This window comes from Rhamphochromis longiceps, linkage group LG7 (genome assembly GCF_057381845.1).
Source record: "Rhamphochromis longiceps isolate RC_006_pf linkage group LG7, R_longiceps_female_GT1.1, whole genome shotgun sequence".
Lineage (NCBI taxonomy): Eukaryota > Metazoa > Chordata > Actinopteri > Cichliformes > Cichlidae > Rhamphochromis > Rhamphochromis longiceps.
In genome coordinates this window covers 62,521,661-62,545,443 of record NC_140563.1, presented here as the reverse complement: position 1 = coordinate 62,545,443, position 23,783 = coordinate 62,521,661, and the positions used below count along the sequence as shown (strand labels likewise).

Below are 23,783 nucleotides of genomic sequence, written 5' to 3'. Positions count from 1 at the left end.
ACACAGCACTCCTTAATTGTTGCTGCTGTTGTTATTACAGACAGGTGATGGCAAGAAAATTAATAAATCTCATTAATTGATGTGAATGTAAACTGTGTTCCAAATTATTATGCAAATTGTATTTAAGTGTTATGAAGATTAAAAATGTTATTTTTCAATTACACTCATGGATGGCATTGTGTCTCAGGGCTCTTTGGATTACTAAAATCAATCTCGGACACCTGTGATAATTAGCTTGGCAGGTGAGCCCAATGAAATGAAAAACTACTAAAGGAGGATGTTCCACATTATTGTACTGTTAAGAGATTTGTGGCTGAGCCACAGCAGACATGGGCTCGTGCAGATAAAGGCACAATGAGGAAGGTTTCTGCCAGACAAATACATTGGATTAAGAGAGCAGCTGCTAAAAGGCCATTACAAAGCAGCAAACAGATATTTGAAGCTGCTGGTGCCTCTGGAGTCCCACGAACGTCAAGGTGTAGGACCCTCCAGAGGCTTACAGTTATGCATAAACCTTCTACTCGGCCACCCCTAACCAGTGCTCACAAGCAGAAACGGCTGCAGTGGGCCCAGAACTACATGAAGAATAGTTTTCAAACAGTCTTGTTCACTGATGAGTGCTGTGCAACCCTGGATGGTCCAGATGGAAGAGTAGTGGATGGTTGTTGGATGGCCACCATGTCCCAACAAGGCTGTGATGTCAGTAATTACGTGGTGGAGTCATGTTTTCGGCCCGAATCATGTGGATTCCAAGCTGGTCAGCCCCTTTAGGCTCCCTGAAGGTGTGAAATTGACCTCTGCAAAGTATGTGGACTTTCTGACCGACCACTTTCTTCCATGGTACAATATAAAAGACCGTTCTTTCTGCAACAAAATCATCATGCATGAGGATGCTGCAAGGAATACTATCTCATGCTGCAAGGAATACCTCTGCATCATTGGCTGCTATTGGCATAAAAGGAGAAAAACTCATGGTGTGGCCCCCATCCTCCCCTGACCTCAATCCTATTGAGAACCTTTGGAGCATTCTCAAGCAAAAGATCTATGAGGGTGGGAGGCAGTTCACATCCAAACAAGAGCTCTGGGAAGCTATTCTGACATCCTGCAAAGACATTCAAGCAGAAACTCTCCAAAAAACGTACAAGTTCCATGGATGCAAGAATTGCGAAACTGCTATCAAATAAAGGGTCCTATGTTAATATGTAACTTGACCTCTTAAGATGTTTTTGATTGAAAAGGCTTTTGATTTCAGTAAATATGATATCCTAATGCTGCAAATTTAACAAATTACCATTTTCAGTTCTTTACAACCTATGAAATGTTTTGAAACATCTGCTGTGCATCATAATTTGGGATAGTGCATTTTGTTAGTGTGTTAGTTTTGAAAAACATACCGTTTTCACTGGGATGTTTGTTCAGTAACATTCCAATTATACTCTAATGCTTGATGACTCGAAAATTATGCTGACTGTCACTTGGATCGACTATTTAGGAAAATCAGAGAAAAATGTCATTTGCATAATAATTTGGAACCGCGGTGTAAATGTGCGCCAGAGCTTTGCTTCTTTTGTACATGGTCATTGCAGTCAGGCGAAAGGCTGAGGCACTCAGCCTCATTGGAAGGGGTGGTTTCAGGCGTGTTGCTGTCAGTGGTACAGGCGCAATGGAGGGGGAGAGAGCGCGAGAGAGAAAGCGGGAGGGGGGACGGAGCACGGGTTGCGGCGACATACGTGTGGATGTTGCAGCAGGGTAACGCAGCAATCTACCGAGTAGGGAGGAGGAGGAAAAAAAATCTAAAGATTCTGACCAATAAGGAGCAGCTTTGCCTTTTGCACATGTTCGATGTCGTCACTGAGAAACCACTATCACACTCCCTCGTGTCACGTCCCTAACAGAAAATGGATAAGCACAAGCTGGGAATCCGAACTGATGCGGTAAGATGCAGCTTTTGATTTACGGTATCGCGCTGTCCACTATTATGCACGCAGGAACGTTTGGATCGTCTCCCCCTCGCAAATCTCTGCTTAATTTCACAACACTGCGACGGTAATACGGGCCGAACAACATGCAGACCGTACACCTTGTTCTCGGATCTATGGTCTAATAATTAAACTGCTTGTAATCACTCGAAGCTCGCAGAGCATTGCATGTTCTGAGCATAGATGGGGTATTGGTTCTTTGTATTATTCATTTGGCTACTTTTTTTTGTGCTTTCTGCTGGCTGACGATAGGCTAATGTGTTCCCATCATCGAACACTGACATCATCCTCTTAAGGATTCAGGCTCCAGGCAGCAGCAGGAGCTGCAGGATGTGCTGCAGCAATCAGGATAGTAGCCTGCGCAGTATTAGCTACCCCAGCGATCCCATGCGACGTTTATTCACGCTTGATTCACGGCTCTGAGACGAGAGTTCATTTTATTTAAAAAAAAAATGCTAGTGCTAGCCCTGAGCACTATGTATGCCCTCATACACAGATGTCAAAAATACTGGCAAATGCCTATCATTGCACCCATCAATACCCATCATTGCTTTATTGCCTCCCATATTAATTGGTCCATTATCAAATGGTCAATACAAACTAATAATTTTACCACTGTAGACCAGTAAAGTCAGATTTCTGCTGTAATGCAATAGGGTCGGCATGTGGCCACAGAGAGGCCACATACAGAGGTGTCTAAGAAGAACAATAGACATATTGTGAGGAAACTGCAGCAAAAAACATTGATCCAGCACACTGTCAATCATCTACACACATCATTTGTCTGCCAATGGATGCAGGAAAGTGAGAAGAAAAGGGCATTTGTAGAGGTGAGGAATCAGCTTGCTTGTAATAGTTCAGTTATGGGGCTGACACACAAGATACCAGAGACTGCTCCACCTGGATTGAGAACAAGTAAAGAGATGGAGCCTTCAAGTCTGCTGTACAGTGTGTCTTGGGTTGAACTTTGGTCTTGAAATTTCATATGTTCGTCAAAACAAAACACTTTATACACAATCCAAACAGAGAATGAATGAACCACACATCCAGCTGTCATATAAGTTTGTCCTAGTTACTTTTATTTTGTTTCAGTTTGGGAGGGGATGAAGTTAGATTTTTGCTTTTCATTAGGGCTATGCCATATCATGCTGTCCGTGGACTAAAATTTTACTTGATATAAAAATGTTATATTAGGATGTCATTGCTATTGCCTTTCCCTCGTACATGCAACAACAAGACAAGCTGAGATATGTCTTTTTGTGTGATGATTTAGTATCTAAAAGAGAATCATAACTGAACATGCATATGGTGAAAGCCCTGAAATCTTCTACTATGAATTTTACATGTAATTGATATAGTATTTGGTTTAACATTATCTTGCTGAAACACACAATTCCTTCCCTGCAAAAGATGTTGTCTGGATACGAGCATACACTAACAGTCAAAAATTTGGACACACCTTTTCATTTAATGTTTTTTCTTTAATTAAATGACTATTTACATTTTAGATTCTCACTGAAGGCATCAAAACTGTGAAGAAGCACATATGGAATTATGTAGTAAACAAAAAAGTGTGAAATAACTTAAAACATGTTTTGTATTTTATATTATTCAAAACAGCCACTCGTTGCATTGATTACTGCTTTGCACACTAACATTCTGTCAATGTCCTTCATGAAATGGTTTTCCAAGATCTTGTTGGCTGTTTTCTGTGGTCCATCACCTCCCAAACCTTCTCGATTAGGTTTAGGTCAGATGACTGTGGAGGTCAGGCCATCTGATGCAGCATTCCATCACTCTCCCTCATGGTCAAATAGCCCTTACACAGGCTGGAGGTGTGTTTGGGATGGGATGGCACGCTGCTGCAGGATGCTGTGGTAGCCATTAGGGCTGCCACGATTTGTCGACTAGTCACGATTACGTCGACTATCAAAATCGTCGACGACTGATTTAATAGTCGACGCGTCGTTTGAAACTTTGTACGATCACAAAAGACGCAGGAATAAGTGGCAGGATTTAAGAGTGTAATAACGGACTGAAACAGAAGATGGCAGCATTGCATGTACAAGGATGTCAGCTACCGTTAAACCCCGAAGAAGAAGAAGAAGAAGAAGCAGCTGTGTCCCAGAATTCATAGCGCGGCCCAGCGCAGTTTCCAACAATGGCGGCAGCTAGTTAGTTTTAATGTTACTCTTATTATTCTTTCTGGGTCACAAAATAAACGTTTAACATATTTTCAGGCGAGAATGTAACTGTGTAAACCTCAAATATCTGCTCAGTTTATCAGGACACCACATATTTTCAAAAGCGCTCCGACGTTTTCGGAGACATCTGTTACCCACTAGCTCGTTAGCGAGCCGGGGGCTAGGCTCACTAGCGCCGTGAGAACACCGGACTCCCCGCAAATCGTTTTCAAACCCACCGCCATCTTTCGCTACTCAGGTTAAATATATATGAGTCACTTAGATAACTTAAAATGTTATTGTTTGGCTTTTTTTTTTTAGTATTTTATTTGTTCCTGAGTAAATCAGTTTGTCTGAGATTAAAGTTATAGTTTTTACACAGCTGAATAAACGTCAAGCAGACAGCTGATTATCAGAAGTGTGAGATGCTCCAGAATATACTCCAGTGTCCTGTTATATTTTAGATAGCAAGGAGTTTATTAATCTTCACCGAAACAATCTGCAAATTTCATTAAAATTCAATAAACTATCATCTTGTCTTTATTTTTAGTTAGCACATACCTTAAACACTTAAAGCTGTAAGCTAATGATAGTTATATAAGAGCAGATGCTGCTGGTGCAATAAGCTGTAGTTTTACGTCTAATGGATGATGATCTGATTAGTCGACTAATCGCAAAAATAATTGGTGACTAGTCGACTATCAAAATAATCGTTTGTGGCAGCCCTAGTAGCCATGCTGGTTCAGTGTCCCTTCGGTGTTGAATAAATTCCCCAACAGTGTCACCACCAAAGCACCCCTACACCATCACACCTCATCCTTCATACTTAATGACAGGAACTATGCATGTAGAGACCAAAGACACAAAGACACTGCGGGTAGAACCAAAGATCTCAAATTTGGACTCATCAGACCAAAGCACAGATTTTCACTGGTCTAATGTCCATTCCTTGTGTTTCTTGGCCCAAACAAATCCCTTCTGCTTGTTGCTTTTCCTTGGTATTGGTTCTTTAGCAAGCATTAAATTATCATGATAAGTGTGTTATTTTAAAAAGATCACTGGGAGATGTTTTCAAAAGATCAAATTTTCCCAGGAACAACGGGCTTATATTTTGAAGCCTGTTACAGTATATAATTTTTTTGCTGTTGCTGTAATTTCTTACTGCTGTATAAAGTATATGCCATATTCTCACTGTTATGTTTCCATCTTATTTTTTTTACCATGAAATATTTCATCTGTTCCCAATGTCATCTTTTGGTCAGATCTGTCCATTTGAATATTTAATATGAAAATAGTAGTTTTTACTGAACCAAAAACTGTGTTAGGCATGTTGGCACAACTGAAAAGCTTTGATGAAGGAGTTTCACACACAGCCTCCCATATACTGCTCCTGAACAGAATTCCTGTATCAGTTTAAAAGTCTTCTTACCTTCTTCTGTAGTTATAAGTATTTTGGTATATGTGATATATTTTTTAATACCGCAATAAAAAAAAAAATCAAGTACACATGTATAACAACTTCAGTTTTTAATACTGTATTATAATTTAGATTTTCAAGGCTTCCATGCCTCAAACATTTGACAGTACAGAACAAAAAATGTCTAGGTAGTCTAAGTAGCTTGGAAAGAAAAACATCTGGACTTCTTTTAGTTTCTTGAAGATGTTTCACCTCTCATCTGAGAAGCTTCTTCAGTTCTAAGATTGGTGTGGTGGAGTGAGTAGTGGATGTAGAACTGGAACTATGGAAAATGTAGAGATTTAAATCCTACCGTTCATTAGCTCAATCATCATTGAGCTAATGAACGGTAGTTCAATGATGATAGCTCATTGCTTTAAAAGCATCAATATCAGCTCCTCTCTAACAGCATGGTGGGAGTTTCTAAAAATGACTGAGTCTTCATTGATCCCATGGTCTTCGAACACCCATTTGGAACAACCCTGACATACTACAGAACAATGATATGATAAACTTTGCAGATTTGAGTTGTAAACGAATTAAATACTTTGAACAGTTATGAATAATCAAAAAAACAGACTTTATACCGTTTGACAGATTAGCTAAACAATATGGAATTATCAAGAATAGATTTTTAGAATATTAACAAATTAAATCTATAGTAAAAAATAAATTTAAGCCTAATCAAGTCAAATTATAAACACCACCAAGTGTGGTATAATTCCTTAATCTCAAAACCCCTCAAATTACTGTCTAAAATATACAGGACACTCCTAAATAAATGAATCAATATCACTTCCTATTGCGAAATAGGAGGCGGATCTATCAGTCAGCTTGGACAACAGCTTCTGACATGTTCTTCTTCAGACATGTTTAAAAACATTTAATTTGATTAGAAATCACAGTCTACAATATAAAATACTACACAGGGTGCACTATACAGGTCAGCGGATGTTCAGGATGGGTTTTACATCTTCTGCGCACACTGTCAAGACAATACACCTGACAATTATATCCCCGCTCTCTGCTTCTGTCCACTTTTTCAGACATTTTAGCGCAGGATATGCGAAGACTATCAATGTCTGAAATGTAACATTTCAGCCTCCCCTTTGCTTGCTGAGTGACTTAAATGATTTCACTATGGAGATGAACACAGTCCACATGGCTCTCACTGCCTTCTGCAAATCCTAAGCAGACTGTCTGGGGGTTCTCTAGGAGTGGGTTTTTTGGGGGTCTTGACCTGGGGGCTGTAGTGCTGGCTGGGATGGGGCTCTGGTGGCTCTTGGGTGGTGTCTTTATGGTGGCTGCATGCAGCAGGGCTCGGGGAGGTCTATGCTGGCAGACATTGCAGTGCGGGTCCGGGCCAGGCTTGGGGACTTGGGGTTCTGTGGGTGCTTTGTTTCCAAGCTGGTGTTCTGGCTAGCCTGGGGGCCTGGTTCCTGGTTGGTGTATCACCGGAGTTGTGCGTGGGTGCATGCAATGGGGCCTGGCACTGACGCGGGGCCTTTGGTGCATTTGTAGAGCTAGGGCCTCTTTAGATGGCGGGGAGGTTGTTACCATCTTTTGCAGGTGGTTTCTGCTCTTGTGGAATACACTCTGCAGGTGTAGTCTGTGAGTTGACTGAATGTTGGGGTGGGTGTAGTTTTCCTCTGCAGTAGGGTCGAATGGGTTATGTGGGCTCTGTGGGCCATGGTAGTGCTGTTGCTGTGAGCCCCGGTCTCGATGGACCTGAGCTCTCTGCCCTTGGTGGATTTGGGGGAACAGGTGTGCCCATGGGGGTCAACGAGAAGGCTGGCTGCAATTAACACAATTGACGCATCTAGAGTGCAGAATTACTCAAAATACCTGAACTGTTTCTGTCAATGCATTTCGAGCAGTTTGTTGACTGATTCTGATTCTTATATAGCGCTTTTCTAATCTCCTGGAGTACTCAAAGCGCTCTATACAACACGCCACATTCATCCGTACACACCCGTTCACACAAGCACTGTTGTCTATGCTTTGTCGGTGCTTTCTAACTAACATACATTCATACGCATTCATACTCCAATGGATGCATTGGAGAGCAGGTGGGGGTTAGTGTCTTGTCCGAGGATTTTTGGTATGGAGGAACAAGGAATCGAACCACCAAGGAACTTTACTATAAAAGGAGTCCAAAATGACCCAGACTGGTGTGGCAGTTCCTGAGGTTTTTCCAGGTGGAGCTTTTAGCAACTCCATTGATGATTTTTTTTAAAGTAATGTGGTAGCAATATACACAACAGATAGATTAAAGACACTGCAGTGTGCTGAAAGTTCACAGGCTCTCTGTGACAGTGCCTGTTGAGGTGGTAACCAACAAACCAGAGGTGAATGGAGCCATCTACCTCCTTAAGGCCTTACTTGTTGTAGGGCTGTCTTGGTTGATATCACGTGGAAATCTGGAGCAGAACCTTTTGTTTGGGAAACCAGGGTGGTGATTCCTGTCTTTAAGAAGGGGGATCACCAACAGTGTTCCAACTATAGGGGCATCACACTACTCAGCCTCCCTAAGAAGGTCAATGCCAAGGTACTAGAAAGGAGACTTTGTCCTATTGGAACATCAGCTTCAGTGGTCTTTTTCCTGGTAGTAGAACACTGGACCAGCTCTTTTTCCTCTTGAGGATATTTGAGTCTGCAGAGAGTTCTCCCAACCAGTCTACATGTGCTTTGTGAACCTGAAGGCATAAAACACATCCTTCAGGGTACAGAGTATTTACTACAAGCCATTGTCGTGAGAGCTTGGTCCACATTGCTGGCAATAAGTTGTACTTGTTCCCAACTGGTCTCAGCAGCATTAGTAGTTCAAAACCATGTAATGTTATGCCTGTCTGTTTCAACAGTTGTTTATTCTTTCTGCTTATGACTTGACTGGGTGTTCCTGGAAAACCTCCTGATTACTAGGTGACCTGTTCTACCTACTGAGCTACAGCAGCCCCAATTAAATGATGATTAAATGATGGCTATCCGCTCCCCTAGCACTGTCCCAGGTGAGGATGCTGCCCCATCCTCTTCTGCAGCCGAGGTACAAGTCACCTCCACCTCACCTCTAAGTTTAACCAGCTTAAGTTTAAGAACCCTACCATCATTAGTCTACTTCTTAAACCATGCAAAGATAGATGACTAATGACTACCATCCAGCTACTGCCCAATGTCACACATAAATCTAGACCACAGAATACTTTGCAAAGCCCTTGCAAGAAGATTAAGAAAAAAATCACTCCATTTATAATACACCCTGACTAAACAGGTTTTATCAGGAGCAGATACTCAGCCACTAACACATGCAAACTAATAAATGTAATAGATTATTGCTTACTTTGGAGCTTCGGAAAGTAAGATCAATCTACAAATGGGCACCAGACAGGGCTATCCACTCTGCCACTTCCTTTTTTGTCATTTTCATTGAGTCATTATCAGCAGCAGTCCGACACAAATGTAAATATTAAAAGAAAATACAAACCGTAAGATAAGCTTATATGCTGATGATGTATTATTTGTCCTTGGTAACACACAAACCTATCTTCTGAGGACAATCACATTAATAGAAAAGTATTCATCTATATCAAACTACTCCATCAAATGGAGCAAATCAACAGTTGCCTCTGAATTTTAATTTTTAGAACACCTCCACTGTGTCACTATAGTCAGGTAACATTTAGATATTTAGGTATAATTATTTTTCTCCCAGGGTCTCAGATATGGTACAGTTGAACCATATTCCTCTACTATAAATGGTCTTACATGTTGGAAAACTTTACCTATATTTCTCATGGGAAGAATTTCCACAAATAAGTCTTAAAACTCTACAAAAGCCAAAACACAATGGTGGTGTAGAAATACCAAATTTCCGTTGCATGTTATTCAAGATAGAAACTCTGTTTCATTTCAGAAATTCATCAGCAAAAGTAAGTTTCTTGAATATCAGGAATTGAAATCCATCAAACAGGAAAGATTTAATCCCAATGAACTGAACTTGATTATGAATTATTACATTCCTGTACCTAGGACGGGGCGATATATCAAGTTTTTAAATATATCAATATATTTTTATATGAGATAAGAGATGTGACAATATCGTTTATATCAATATAGTGGAACTGCAAGTTTGCCTCTCTTTCATCCACTTTTGTCTCTGCGCTGCGTTACTCGGCCTCGCCTCTCTCCTTCACTGAACACAACTCCCCCTCCCCCATCGCTTCACCTGCAGGTAACGACAAGATGGACACAGCAGCTATCAAAGAGCAGCTGGTCGGTAAAAAGAAAACATTTGGAGATTACTATTTTAGTGCTGCAGCGTTACTCTCGTTAAAATGACGTTAACTCCATAACTGTATTAACGCGGCAAATCTCCGTTAATGAGTTACCGTGGATCGCCCCGTGCATGGGGCTGCACAGTGTCAACGCGTTAGCGTTGCGGTTAGTGGTTACGTCATTAACATGTTGACGCCGTGCAGCTAGCACTACTAGTATTTTCACTATTTACAACAGCGCCATAAAGTGCAAAATGAAGAGGGTGTGAAGAGTGCTGTATCCCAGACCGCGAAGTCTCCCAGCCTCCTGCCCCGAAACAAACTACCTTACAAAACTCGTGTACCGTATTTTTTGAACTATAACCTTACACTAAAATCCTTTCATTTTCTCAAAAATCGACAGTGTGCCTTATGTATGAATTCTGGTTGTGCTTACTGACTGCAAACCGATTTTATGTGGTAGCAATCTGTCAAAAATGCTTTAGTACGACTTTGGTAAGATACGAAGCCGCACCGCTTGATGGATTGTTGGAGCATTATGGCTACCATAGTCTGGAGCCTCACAGAGTAATGCATACCTTCTTCAACGTAATATTACCGTATTGTGTGCGTATAAGGACCACAAATGGCACCTGTAAGAGACACGGTTACGAAGCGGATTTAAAACTCAAGGCTGTCAGTCACGCAGTAGAACTTGGGAACAGAGCAGCTGCGAAATCTGTCTGGCTTTGTTATTATGCTCAGCGTCTGTTAGCTTACATTTTGACTGCACAATTGTGAGCGTTTTGTTATGCACAAAAACAACATCTGGGACACAGCTTTGACTAAGAACTCTCTTTTTGTTCTTACTTTATGGGTTTAAAAAAATTTCGAGATATATATCGTATATCGCCATCCAGCTAAAGAATATCGAGATATGAATTTTAGGCCATATCGCCCAGCCCTACCTGTACCCCCAAATTGTTATCAAAAATATTATTATTAAAATGATGATTCAATTTCCTTTCCAACCACAAAGTGGGAGCGAAGTCTTTCCATCAATCCAGACCAAAACTTCAAGACACAAATATGCTTACACACCTTCAAAATGACTAAAAGCACCAATTTACAACTTATACAATACAAAAGTATACATAGAACACACTACACAGGACAAAGGATGCTCCAACTGTGCCTTACAGACTATGCACACACTGAACAGTGAACACAACAGATAACTATATGCACACAACAGATAACTATATGCATGCTATATGATCTTGTGTTCCTGGTCATATAGGTTCTGGCAGAGAACCGCTGAACAGGACCCATCCATATGAATTAGTGTCTATATCCCAACCCCACGTAGTTGTGTAGCTTAGGTGACGTAAGTGAATTTGCTAGGAAAGTAAATACGTCACATATACATCTTACTTCCTTACACATCACTAATTAAAACTATAATCATGAAAGGATAATTAAAAAAAACAGATTCTGTATAACTCAATATAGAATTTTACGTATAGATCTACTGTTATCATCTTGTTTCTTTTATTTATCTCTGGTCCCCACTGATCAAGTACATTACTTTGTTGGTGATAGTTGTCGACTGTAGTGCCCTCTCCCTGCCTGCATTGCAGGTGGCTGGGGGTGGTCTCTAGGGCTATGGGTGTCTAGCGGATTCCTGGGGCCTGGAGGGGCCTGGAGATGGGTGCTGGCCCCAGGCCGGGTGGCTTGCCTCTTCTTTGCAGGTCCAGGAGCTCAACCTGGGGCTCTGATGCGGGGGTCGCAGATTTTCTGGTTAGGCCCCTGGTTCCATAGGGGTGGTCTGCATTCAATTCAATTCAATTCAATTTTATTTATATAGCACCAAATCACAACATAAGTCGCCTCAAGGTGCTTCATAGATACAGAGAAAAACCCAACAATCATATGACCCCCTATGAGCAAGCACTTTGGCAACAGTGGGAAGGAAAAACTCCCTTTTAACAGGAAGAAACCTCCGGCAGAACCAGGCTCAGGGAGGGGCGGCCATCTGCTGCGACCGGTTGGGGTGAGAGAAGGAAGACAGGATAAAAGACATGCTGTGGAAGAGAGACATAGGTTAATAACAGATATGATTCAATGCAGAGAGGTCTGTTAATACATAGTGAGTGAGAAAGGTGACTGGAAAGGAAAAACTCAATGCATCATGGGAATCCCCCGGCAGCCTATGTCTATTGCAGCATAGCTAAGGGAGGATTCAGGGTCACCTGGTCCAGCCCTAACTATATGCTTTAGCAAAAAGGAAAGTTTTAAGCCTAATCTTAAAAGTAGAGATAGTGTCTGTCTCCTGAATCCAAACTGGAAGCTGGTTCCACAGAAGAGGGGCCTGAAAACTGAAGCAGCGGTGCTCTGGTGTACAGAAGAAGAGAGAATAAGAAAAGTGGGCCCAGGACCCATGCAAGCTGTTTGCATGGGTCCCGGGTTCTTCGTGTTATGGGCAGTGGGTGACCTGCTCATCTTGCATCTGTCCCCTCAGTTTTAATAGCACTCTAGTTCTCATACAGTCATACTCACTATTTAGACCCCATACTGGTTGGCTGGTGATCTGGGGCCAGGCTGGCTGCATTCCAGTGTTGGCTCTGGGAGGGCATGTGTTCATATGCATTTTGGAGGGTCGGGTCGATGTGGATAGATATGTGTCTTTGTGCATTGTGTGTGTGTGTGTGTGTGTGTGTGTACAGCTAGGCATTGGGTCTGGGGATTGCTAAGTTTTAGTCAATGTGGGAAATTCGATTGAAGATAACGGGGGCCCCCTCCCTGCTGCCCCCAACTGATTGTTGCCACCCTCAATATCTTATTAGTTAAGTAGTTGCCTAAGTGGCATCTCACTAGCTGCATCAGTGTCAGCAGCAACTCTATTCCAAGTTGTTCACAAGGAAAGTTAATCTTGAAATGGAGAAAAAATTTGATGACCTTTTTCAATTCCATGATTTAGAGCGGTACAATTTTGCTCGACTAAATTTGTAGTACTGATCTTGTTTTGATCTACAACAGTCCTAGAAGGCTGAATAGTTTGCAGAATTTAATATAAATTTTCGTTATTAATGTTTGTACAAAATGTGACTGAAATTCTTTGTTTTTCTCCAGGCAACATCAACATTAAAGCAACTTGATGGAGAAAACTAGAGGAATCCCTTTAAGATGACACGCACAGACCCACCTGACATACTGGTATCAACGGTGCATCAAGACATAAAAGTGATCCCCATTTCTTCACTCTATAAGTCCTTACAATCTTCCAAACAATGTGATAGTATAAATTCCAACACACTGGAGGACGGTAAAAGCAAAGACAATAAGAGACACTGCCGTACCTTTGACTATAAGTCACTGGAGTACCCCAAATCACACAAATATCCTATGGATTCTCCATACAGGAAAGGAGATAGGCAGGCATCCAACCAAGATGTTGCCTGGAATGTGTTGGGCCACCGGCAGAGGTACCGTTTTTCTGCTCCTGACATTTTTAGTCACAGGTTGACTCCTCAGCCAGTGACAACAGATATGGCCAGTGAGGTAATTGTCCCTGAACAAAAACGAAGGACCAGGTCAAAAAGTGCACCTCGAGTCCAGACAACTTTCACTGCCGTGTCTCTTGAAGGATCATCATCTTCAGGAAGGAAGGGCAGAGAGTTCCAAAGGGATTATAGAGACTCCCGTCGGAGACCAGAAGTATCACCACATAGGGAACCCTCCTATGCAGCAACCAGGGCTCATATGCAAGAAGTACATCCCATTAAGTTGCAGCCACAAATGGGTGACAGTAGTCGATATTCTCCTCACTACACTGCTGATAATTTTGAGGATGAAGGTCTGGATAAACCAGCAACTAGCCCTCATGTCAGGTGTCGGGTTGACATCAAGCCTGATGATGCAACATTACATCATTCAGGACGGAAAAATGCCACACCTCAAATGGACATACCCTGGCAGAGACACCACAGTGCAGGGACTAGGAGCCTGACTGTGCCACGTCATTTCTCATATTCTAGAACGCCTACTCCCACTGACTCATTTGTTACAGAAAGTCGACAAAGTTATCAATATTCCCGTAGCATGCCAAGTAGTTATGTACAACCTATGGAGATTTCCTTGCAGAGGATGCCTTCATCAGGTGATTTCTATGGCAGAGAACGCAGAGCTCACTCTAGTCCTAATGTGCCAACTAAGTTCTTTTATGCAGATGACCCAGGGGGATATGTTACTACTGCTCCTCCTCAACCAAGTTCTTACTTTCATGATGAACGTTACACACCTGGACAAGCATATACTCCAAAAGTCCAATTTGTGCAAGATCCAAGAACTCGAATAGTGCATGCTGTAGCTACAAGACCATATTATTCTGAAATGGAGCCCTATTCATACTCTATGAAGACAGGGTATCCCAAACCCTATGCAGCAAATGAACCATGGCCATATATCATACAGACACCTCCAACAAGAATATTTTATGGGGATGATCCAAGGTCTTATCAAATTCAGACTGCTCCACCTAGGTTTTATTATTCCAGTGAGATGTATGCAATGCCACCAGAGCACCATGTCCCAGCTAGGGCATATTACACTGAAGGCAGAAGACATGCTAGAGTAATGCATTCACAAACAGATGACTGGTATGGTTCAGATGCATCTGGTTACACCACCAATCCTCCCTCTCATGCATCTCAAGTCACTCCAACAAGAGTACAACAAGAGCCTGCACTGACTCCGTGGTATACCAACCCATGTGTTGAACCTCAAAGATTTGGTACAGATTCCAAATCTTACTCAAGGTCTTGGGACAATATTCTGAACTCACGTGTGGAAAGAGAACAGCCTCTTCCTGTACAGCGAGGTCAGAGTTATGATGATCTTCTTGACTCCAGAAAGCCCGAGAGATCTGCTGGTGAAAAACCACAACCAGTGGTTGTTAATCTCTCTAGTTCACCAAGACGCTATGCAGCCTTGTCAATGTCTGACAACTCACTGATTGACAAAAGCCCAACAGAGATATCAAAGAGCAGCTCCAGTAAACTCTGGTTTGTCACCCCTGAAATAACAATCACAGATAATGACATTCGATCAAGTAGCCTTAATAAGGCTGAAGGACGATCTGCCAGTTGGGACATTCTTGATACCAGAAGCACAGAGAGTCCAGAAATGATTCATCGGGATTTTGAAAGCTCAGCCAAAGAGAAGACACATGACAATGCTTCACTTCAGCAAAGTCTTGAACAACTTGATGAACTTCTGGCTGATCTTGTGACTGACTATAAGCCACCCAGCAGAAGGGCAAGTGAAGACATTCTGGACCAACTAAAGAAGTTAATTGATGAGGAAGAAGCAGTGTCTTTGTCCAGAAAGAGTTCAAAGACAGGCACAGAAGAAGCAGCTCCTCTGGACAAACAACCCACCTCGATCCGAATGAATCCTGATGCTTTTCGAGATATAGATGGGGCAAGTGATGTAATGAAGAGTGCAGACGAGTGTTCCCCTGATCAGAGCCCAGATGAGGATGATACAATGATGTGCTCTAACAACAAATGCCGGAGGACAGAAACCCTATTCAATGCCTGCCTTTATTTTAAATCCTGCCATAGCTGTTACACCTATTACTGCTCTCGAAATTGTCGCAGGGAGGACTGGGATATTCATAAAGAAAGCTGCCTGTATGGAAGAATTGGTAGCACTTGCCGTCATATCATCAAACACTGTCGGGAGACTGTTGAAGTCCACAAAGCCTTCTCCCGTATTGCCAAAGTTGGCTACCTTTCTCGAGGTAGAGGAGTTCTCTTCCTTGGTTTTCCTAACCCTTTGTCATCTAGTAACTTCTTGCAGTATGGTCTGGATAGTTTACTTATGTCTCCTACATATTTGTCCCTTCGAGAGCTTGAAAGCTTCAAAGACAACCTAGGGGAGTACTGTAAAGAACTGCAGGAAGCTGGTAAAGAGTATGACCCAAACGAATGTTTCATCTTAAATGTATCCATTGCTGTAGGTGAGCAGTTGCCTGAAGGGCCATCACCAAGGAACCAAGCTCCAACTGTCAGAAAATATGCAAAAGTAGCATTGGCTTCGTTTAGCCCAGAGAGAAAGGTTCACAAGCAAGAGAGTGACATGGAAACACTGATCCTTACTCCACCCCCAGGAACAGCAGATCTCGACAAAGAGGGAGAAGAAGGCCGGAAGGCCAGAGAAATTTGTTTCATTAATATACAACGAGAGTTAAGGATTCGAGGGGTTTTCTTGCGCCACGAATACCCACAAGTGTATCAGCAGCTCTGTGAGTTTGTGGAAAGTAACAGAAGATTCACTCCTACTACAATCTATCCTATTGATAAGAGGACTGGTAAACAGTTTATGTGCATGATTATGGCTGCTTCAGAGCCCAGGACGTTGGATTGGATAGGCACCCCACATCTCCTTGATGACATTATTTAAGTGCACCTTTAGTTGTAAATATATATGTATAGAAATACATATATATTGTTATACATATTTATATATCCACTCAATAACAAAACATTTGTAGATAACTATTTTGTTATCAAAATAATATATATATTCATGTTTACTTCGTCAGTATTAATCTTTATCAGAATACTTCCTGTCAGGTGCAGAATGAGTAAAATACATTTTTTACATTTTTTTAACATACCTTTTATCAGCCACACTTAATTTAAATAAAATTTAATTATTAGTACGCTGATCATTTATGATACATTTTCTTTTGCTAAGGTGTGCACAAAGGAAAATTCTGGTGTTTTCATTTTATTTAAATTAACAAGTTCTGTATATTCTTTGAATTATAGCCTCTTTAAATGATTGTCCGTTTCTGTGAGTGAATACCATGCTGAAAAAATGAAATTTATTTATAATTTTCGTAACTATATAACTTTCCTATGCAAGGTTATTTCACGAATTAACTACAGAAATTGTAGTTTCTCTTATTATATTATATTATATTATATTATATTATATGTAAAAAAAATAGCTGCAACTGAGCTAAAATATAAAAAATGTTAATGGAAGCATAAATACTCATAATAAGACAACTCTGAAGTGAGATTTAAAACAAAAACTGATGTATGTATGCTGCTTTGGTAGGAATACTACACTTACAAAAACACTATTTTCCTCTTTCCCGAGACAGTACTTTGGAGAGTGGCTCAATTCAGTAGTTGTTCATGGGTGCTTTGCAAAATCAGCTGAGCAGTATTGGGCTTGAGTTACATTTTAATGGATATTGGAATGGTGCCAGCTATCAGCCACACTGTGTGTTGGCCTGTACTGTTTAGTTTTAAGCACTGTGAATAGTGAGTGTTATCTACTACAACAAAAATAAGCAAACAAAACCATGCACATACAAAATGGTCTGATATCGATAAATTATGTATTTTTTAGATATATTAATAAATGAAACTATATGAGTAAACAGCAGGAGCAGGTTATTGTTCTTAGAGCAAGGTGAGCCAGAGTAGTAGCTATATGGTACATACATGTTTAAAGGAGACATTAGCTGTGTATTTGTGCTGCACTAGTTTTAATTCATCTGTGTCTTACACCCTCCTATTTTGGTTTTAGCAAACTGGAATCATTACATATTACTCATTGTTTTCAGAAGTTTTAGAAATATTTCTTAATGAAACCATTTCACATAGAAAGTGGCTTGTGCACTGATTGCTAGGTTGAGCGAATGGCTCAAAATTTGTGCTGTGCTGTGCTTGGGTCTGTACTACAAAATTATTATTTTGCAACCACTTGTGATCTTTATGTGTAATGTGTAACCTTTCCCCATCATTCTGTGTTTTCTTTTGGTTGTACAAATTTCCATTACACCGCATGCAGAAGTGCTCCACAGCTGCCACGCTTGCACTGCATTTTTCTTGACGCAATGGTAATCTGTTCTTGCACGATGCAAGCTATAGAAAAGAATGCGTTCCAGAGCGCAAAGGTGCTACTGTCACCTGGTGTGTGAAAGACACTTCAACCATGTTGGTTCATTATTTGTAAGCGTAGAACATTTCTCGACTTTGCTTTTGTAGTATCTAAATCTCAAATGCCTGCCAGCACAGTGATTACATTTTTAAATCAGTTTTAAAGAATCAGTCATGTGTTGCAGCAATTTGAAAATTGTTCAGCCAAGCCCTTTTTTGACCTGTGTATTTGAAAAAGTCATGACTCTGTCAGTTAGCTAGTGCTCAAAAGTCAGCCCAACCTTTAATCATTCCTTGACATTTCAGTTTTTCCCTTGTGATATCACCTTTCCTTACATTTTGTAATACAAAGTACAATGAAACTTGAAGCACATATATTCGAAAGTCAATTTTATTTATAGGATGTGCTGTATAGATTCAGTAAAAAGTTGCTGGCTGCATGTGATTCTGTTTTCTATGCCCTGATATCATTTTAAAATGACATAAATGATAGTAACTTGCTTGATGAATGGATTTGTCAAAACTATCCTAAGAAAAATAGGAATTTCCCATTTTTGTCATTTAAGTTAAAATAATATATTAAAGCAATGAAGAAGAGACCTCACTAAAAAGTCTAGAAAACTCTGTAGTCTTGTATTTTTTATACTTTCAATGTGAGTGTCTGAGTGTGTCAATTTATAAATCATATATAATAAATGGAATGGGAACTGCTGTCTAGCTGTTCATGTGATTATTATAATATTGTTTTAGATTCCCAGTAAAGCACCTTGTAACAGATTTGTGTCTTAAAAAGTGCTATATAAATAAATTTCACTTACTTACCTGCTATGTTTAGCAAGGTCAGACTGTCAAGTTCTTAATTTTTCTTCAAAAGAGGGATACATATACATACACAATACTGTGCAAAAGTCTTGACCCCTTGTCACTTCATATTTTTCTTCCAAGAAGGCGTCAAAAAAAATCTACTAGTTGATCAATCTGAATGGTCTCAGTGGGAAAGGTGGCTGCCAAGAAGCCATTCTTAAAGAAGGGAAACAGGGAGAAATTTCTGGTGTAAGAACTGAACTGAAAATCAGAGGCAACAGGTCTGATTAGAGTGATCCATCCAAATTTGATATCTTTTGCTCCAATCATCCTCAGAGTGGACGTCCCAGCAACTCCACCCTGTCAGATCATGCAAAACTCAGAAAAAAACAGGATGTCTAATTAGCAATTAGCTTTCTTTCTTTTTTTTAAGAGTTAATCTACGTTCCTCCCTACAATACAGCAGTGCAAAATTCTGAAACCAAGCCCCATTTTTTATATTTAGCTGGGAAAATAGGAAATGGGTGCAGTAATTTTTTGAAACCGGCAAACATACATGTAAATACAATATAAAAGCCAAACTCTTTATTCTTCAACAAAGCCTGGAGTGTCTTAGGTGAGCTCTTGTAATGTCTTTCATTTTTTTTCAGGATTCTTTCTCCAGACTTCTTGAAGGCACTCCAAAGCGCTTCTTTGGCTTCTGGCTCTCTGGCGTTTTTTATTTTTTTTATTTATTTATTTTTAATAATATCCTGTCCTGTCTGACAGCTTTTGCAATCAGAATATAGAAACAAATACAAATGCACACACTTTTTCGTTGTTATGTTTCAACGTTATGTTAACCTTAACGCATTAACGCTGATTAATCTGTCATCACCATTGACACAGTTAAAATTTTTAACTAAATTAACCCATCTGGAGTGCAGAATGACTCAAAATCTCTGAAATGTCTCTGTCAACGGGCAGTTTGTCCAAAGTTTGTCCATTCTGCGCTGCAGATTGGTTAAATACGTTAAAAATTTTAATTGACTTAATTGTGATGACGCATTAGCGCGTTAACGTTGATAGCTCTAGTTTCAATATGGTCTATTTCTCTACCCAGGTATGCTTCTAGTGCATTCACACTGTGGTTGGGATCACTGTCATGCTGAAAAATGTCAATCAAATACTTTCCAGATCATATTGCATGGTGGATTAAAATCTAACAGGACCTTTCTATGTTCATAATTGATTACCTTTGATAAGACCCCCAACACCACTGGCTAAAAATGCAGACCAACTATGACAGAGCTTTCATCTACTGTGTTCTACAGATCATTGTGTATCCTCATTATTGTCATACATACCAACAATGATTTGGAACAAAAGATCAAATGTGAAATCCTAACTCCATACAATCTGTTGCCACTGGTCTTCAGTCTATTTCTTGTGTAATTTGGCATAACACAGCCTTTTCTCTCCCCATTTCCCTTCTGGACAGCTACTCCTTCACTGAGACGATTTCAAGTTTTATCAAGCAGTAGATGCATCAACTAGCCCCATCTCAGGTCTTTATTGGGTTATTTTCTCTTTCTTAAGGAGATGATTTTCATACTCTGTTCATCTGCTGTAGATCATAGGCCTGCCACTTCTTTTGTGCCCAAAATAATGAGATTATAAAAGAGATCTCGACTGGCTTGGAAATGCATTGACGGCACAGCTGAAGCCAAATGGTGAATATCACAGGTGGGGAGAGGGAGCTCTGGATATTGCTGCTTAAACTGCTGCCACTGGATAAGTGGCAGAAAATGGATGGATGAATAGACTTCTGAAGCTTTTTCTCCATTTTCATTTTTAAGTAAAGAGAATTTCTGAAATCTCCACAACAAAAAACGAAGCAATACATTGCGTTACTTATACTTGTTAGCTTAGTGCTTTCCCCTCCTCTTTCTGATTTCTTTTCTTTGTTTTGTATTGTCTTTCGGAACCTCTCCCTGATGAAACCTCAGATGATAAAGAAAAGATGACCTTCATCAGTCCATGCATGCCCAGCAATCAATAAATCGTTGAATATCTTTACATGTGGACTTGTGTGTCTCCTGTGCATGTGTTTAAACTGTCCAATGCCATTGTAAGATTGTAATGCAGTGGTGTAAAATTGTTTAGGCTTTCTTCTTTTGGCTGGGCATTAAGCTGCTAGGCACAGCACCTTCTGTGACTAGTGGCAGTCTGACAAGTCTGCAGAGCTTCAGATTAGTGCCACACACCAGTGCACTGTGGGCACAGTCAATGCAAGTACTCTAGAAAACCCACCAGAGAGTGTGAATGAGTCCACACTGAATTTAGGCCAAGTGTTAGAGAATGAATAACAAGAGCATAAGAGCACTGACTCAGAGAGCACATCATCCTGTGCTTTAAGAAAACAGGAATCAGGTAAAACATTGCAAAGTTTAAACATTTTCATCCACTGCTGGTGTTTATCAGCAGATATCTAAAATAGTCATATAAACCATTAAACAAAATAAATTTCATTTCAGCTCATTTTACCAAACCTCTCTTGACTTCATCAGCAACATGAGTCACCATGGCAACAACAAGCAAGTCCCAGCAGGGTTCAAGTTGTAAGTTTCACACAAATGTGACAAAAATGGTCACACTTTCAGGTTTTCCTCATTTCAGCTTAATATTTTTTATTCTTGGACACTACTAAAGTAGCATTGCATTATTCCATATCAAAATAATCAAGTGGTATAAATTAGCAAAACAGGGAATCTGATGAAACACAAGATGGGATAAAATAAAATAATTCAAATAAAAGGAGGTATTAAACAATATGACATGGACTAAAACTCATAACTGGAATAACAAAAACGTCCCAATAGGAACCAGCACAAAACCAAAACCCTTGTTAGAGCTAAAGCTTAAGATTACTAAAATGATAATAAAATCAAGCAATTTTCCAATACTAAACATTACAACACAAACCCCGGACTGGAAATTCATACAACCTATTTTCTGTTTGCATACGTAAATAGACTGGTTCCTATATAACGTGTTTACCCGCGCATTCATTTCTACTGAATATTTACACTCCAGTGAATGCATCGGGGTTAGTATCTTGCCCAAGGATATTTGGCATGCAGAATGGAGCAGCCAGGAATTGAACTACTACCCTTTTGATTAGCCAGACAACCTGCGCTACCTCCTGAGCTACAGCCACCCCAACAATGCACCTTCCTGATTTGCCCGTTAGTGTTGTTATTAAATAATTTAAACATACTATAAGAGACACAGTACTCTTGAAATCTATTTTAAATAAATGGACGAGTAGTCTTTTGAAGTTTTACTGAACTGAGATAAAGATAAAGTCATCCATTCACACACAAATTCATACGGTATTTTAGTCTTTACACTTTAAGGCTTCTTTTTTTTTCTAATTCATCACCTGCACCTTCAAACTCTGACGTATACACAGGGAGGTAAATTGGTGTTCTGTCTTTCCCCATGAACACTTCAATATATACTGGAGAAGCAGAGGATCAAACCGCTGACCTTATGTTTGGTAGATGGCCGACTTATTCACAGTAATTCACAGCTGTTCCAGAAATTCTAGCAGGGTAAAATCTCCTGATGTGCAACACAATTTTAGTGAGCTGCTGCCAGCTTTACAGTAACTGCTGCATTCTTACTATTGTTGTTAATCGCTGATAAAATGTAAATGTTAAGAAACATTTCTATGTCAGTGTGTGGTTTTTAGCTCTGCGGAGGAGGAGGGTCAGGGCAGTGGGTTCAGGGGGAGGCTGCCCGACAGTCAACACTCTAATCATGTCTTCCCTATTTAAGCAGCACCTTGAGTCCCAGAGGAGAAGGAAGGAGAGCTGTGTGTGGTGTGCTGGGCAGCAGAAGGCAGTTGGCCCTGCTGAGAATGTATGCAGGCAGGAGTTTGGCTTTATTTTGATGGGCACGCCATGCAGCCAATCAAATGCAAACTTGCAAAGTCAGACTCTACCATTATGTGAAAAAAGGAAGGGGGCAGACGTCACACCACGTAAACGGAGGAGCGCTGGATTTAAATGCAAGCTAAAAGAGTGGGTAAACAGATACCGCAAAGGGATGTAAACAGAAAACGCGGGTCCGGACATGCCGTCACGTGTTAAAGTCGACATCTCACCGAAAATGGGGATTCCGTCACTCTGACCAAAATTCTGTGAACCAGCAGCAAAAGAAGACCTAAACTACACTTCACTTTTGAAAAAAAATGTGATGAATTCCTTCTTACTTTTAATCGAAACTTCCTGGACAGCTCTCTCTCTCAGTGTGCTTCGGGACCGCCTTCCCATCAAAAATCTCTGCTTTCTTTCGCTTGCTTGTCACGCACCGTTGTGTAGTGTTGTCGACCGCTGCTTTTTCAACTTTCACAAAACCTGACAAATTATAAAACGCTTAGCTATATCTCTAATAAAACCTCTGTAACTTTGTGAAAAACAGAAAAGTTTATTTATTTTTACTTTCTACTATAAAAATCTAAGTTAATCTTGAAAAAAAGTTGAGCAACCAGAACTTTTTCTGTAATTTATTAACACATTTAATTCTTACATTTTAAGTCCAAATAGTTGTGCTGACAGCAGCTTTTTTCATACAGAAAAACAGTTAAATATGCAACTTCTTTACACTGACAGAAACGGGATCCCGAGTGTCCTTGGTCCGGTCCGCTTAAGATCAAAGTGGGCTATGTGGCGCACGATGTAAAATCAGTTTGACACCCCTGGTTTAAAGCCACATATTGTATTACGCCATACCAAAATTATCTGTGATATAATGACGCACTACAACATTATAAAGAATAATGATAATATTAATTAATATCTAATATTGTCAATTGTAATCACTTAAAATGGTGTATATCGTAATTTTAGTTTTTACTGAGAAGTTATTTTTATATACCTATTTCTTTAAAAAATGACATTACATGGCTACACACCTTAATTAAACATGATTGAATGTGAACTCTGTGCATAATGGTAGAGAATATGAGTTATAATCAAAGATTTGACAACTGCAAAAAATAAATAAAAATATACTTAAATTCAAGATCTCATCTATCAGCAGGTTCCAGGGAAAACTGGAGTTTTAATGTTCTGGTGTCTTTATAACCTGAGAATAACGGCAAG

At 40.2% G+C, this 23,783-nt stretch overlaps 1 protein-coding gene across 1 annotated transcript; it reads left to right on the top strand.

The window, feature by feature from the left end:
- Positions 1–1,672: 1,672 nt before the first annotated feature.
- On the top strand, positions 1,673–18,647 carry ajm1 (apical junction component 1 homolog). The gene is made up of 2 exons (XM_085414740.1): positions 1,673–1,934; positions 13,001–18,647. The coding sequence occupies exon 2, from the start codon at positions 13,055–13,057 to the stop codon at positions 16,331–16,333; it is 3,279 nt and encodes a 1,092-aa protein (XP_085270866.1). The 5' UTR covers positions 1,673–1,934; positions 13,001–13,054; the 3' UTR covers positions 16,334–18,647.
- Positions 18,648–23,783: the final 5,136 nt, after the last annotated feature.

Coding starts and splice junctions, on each gene's coding strand:
- ajm1 (XM_085414740.1), top strand. CDS start 13,055: ATGACACGCACAGACCCACCTGACATACTGGTATCAACGGTGCATCAA.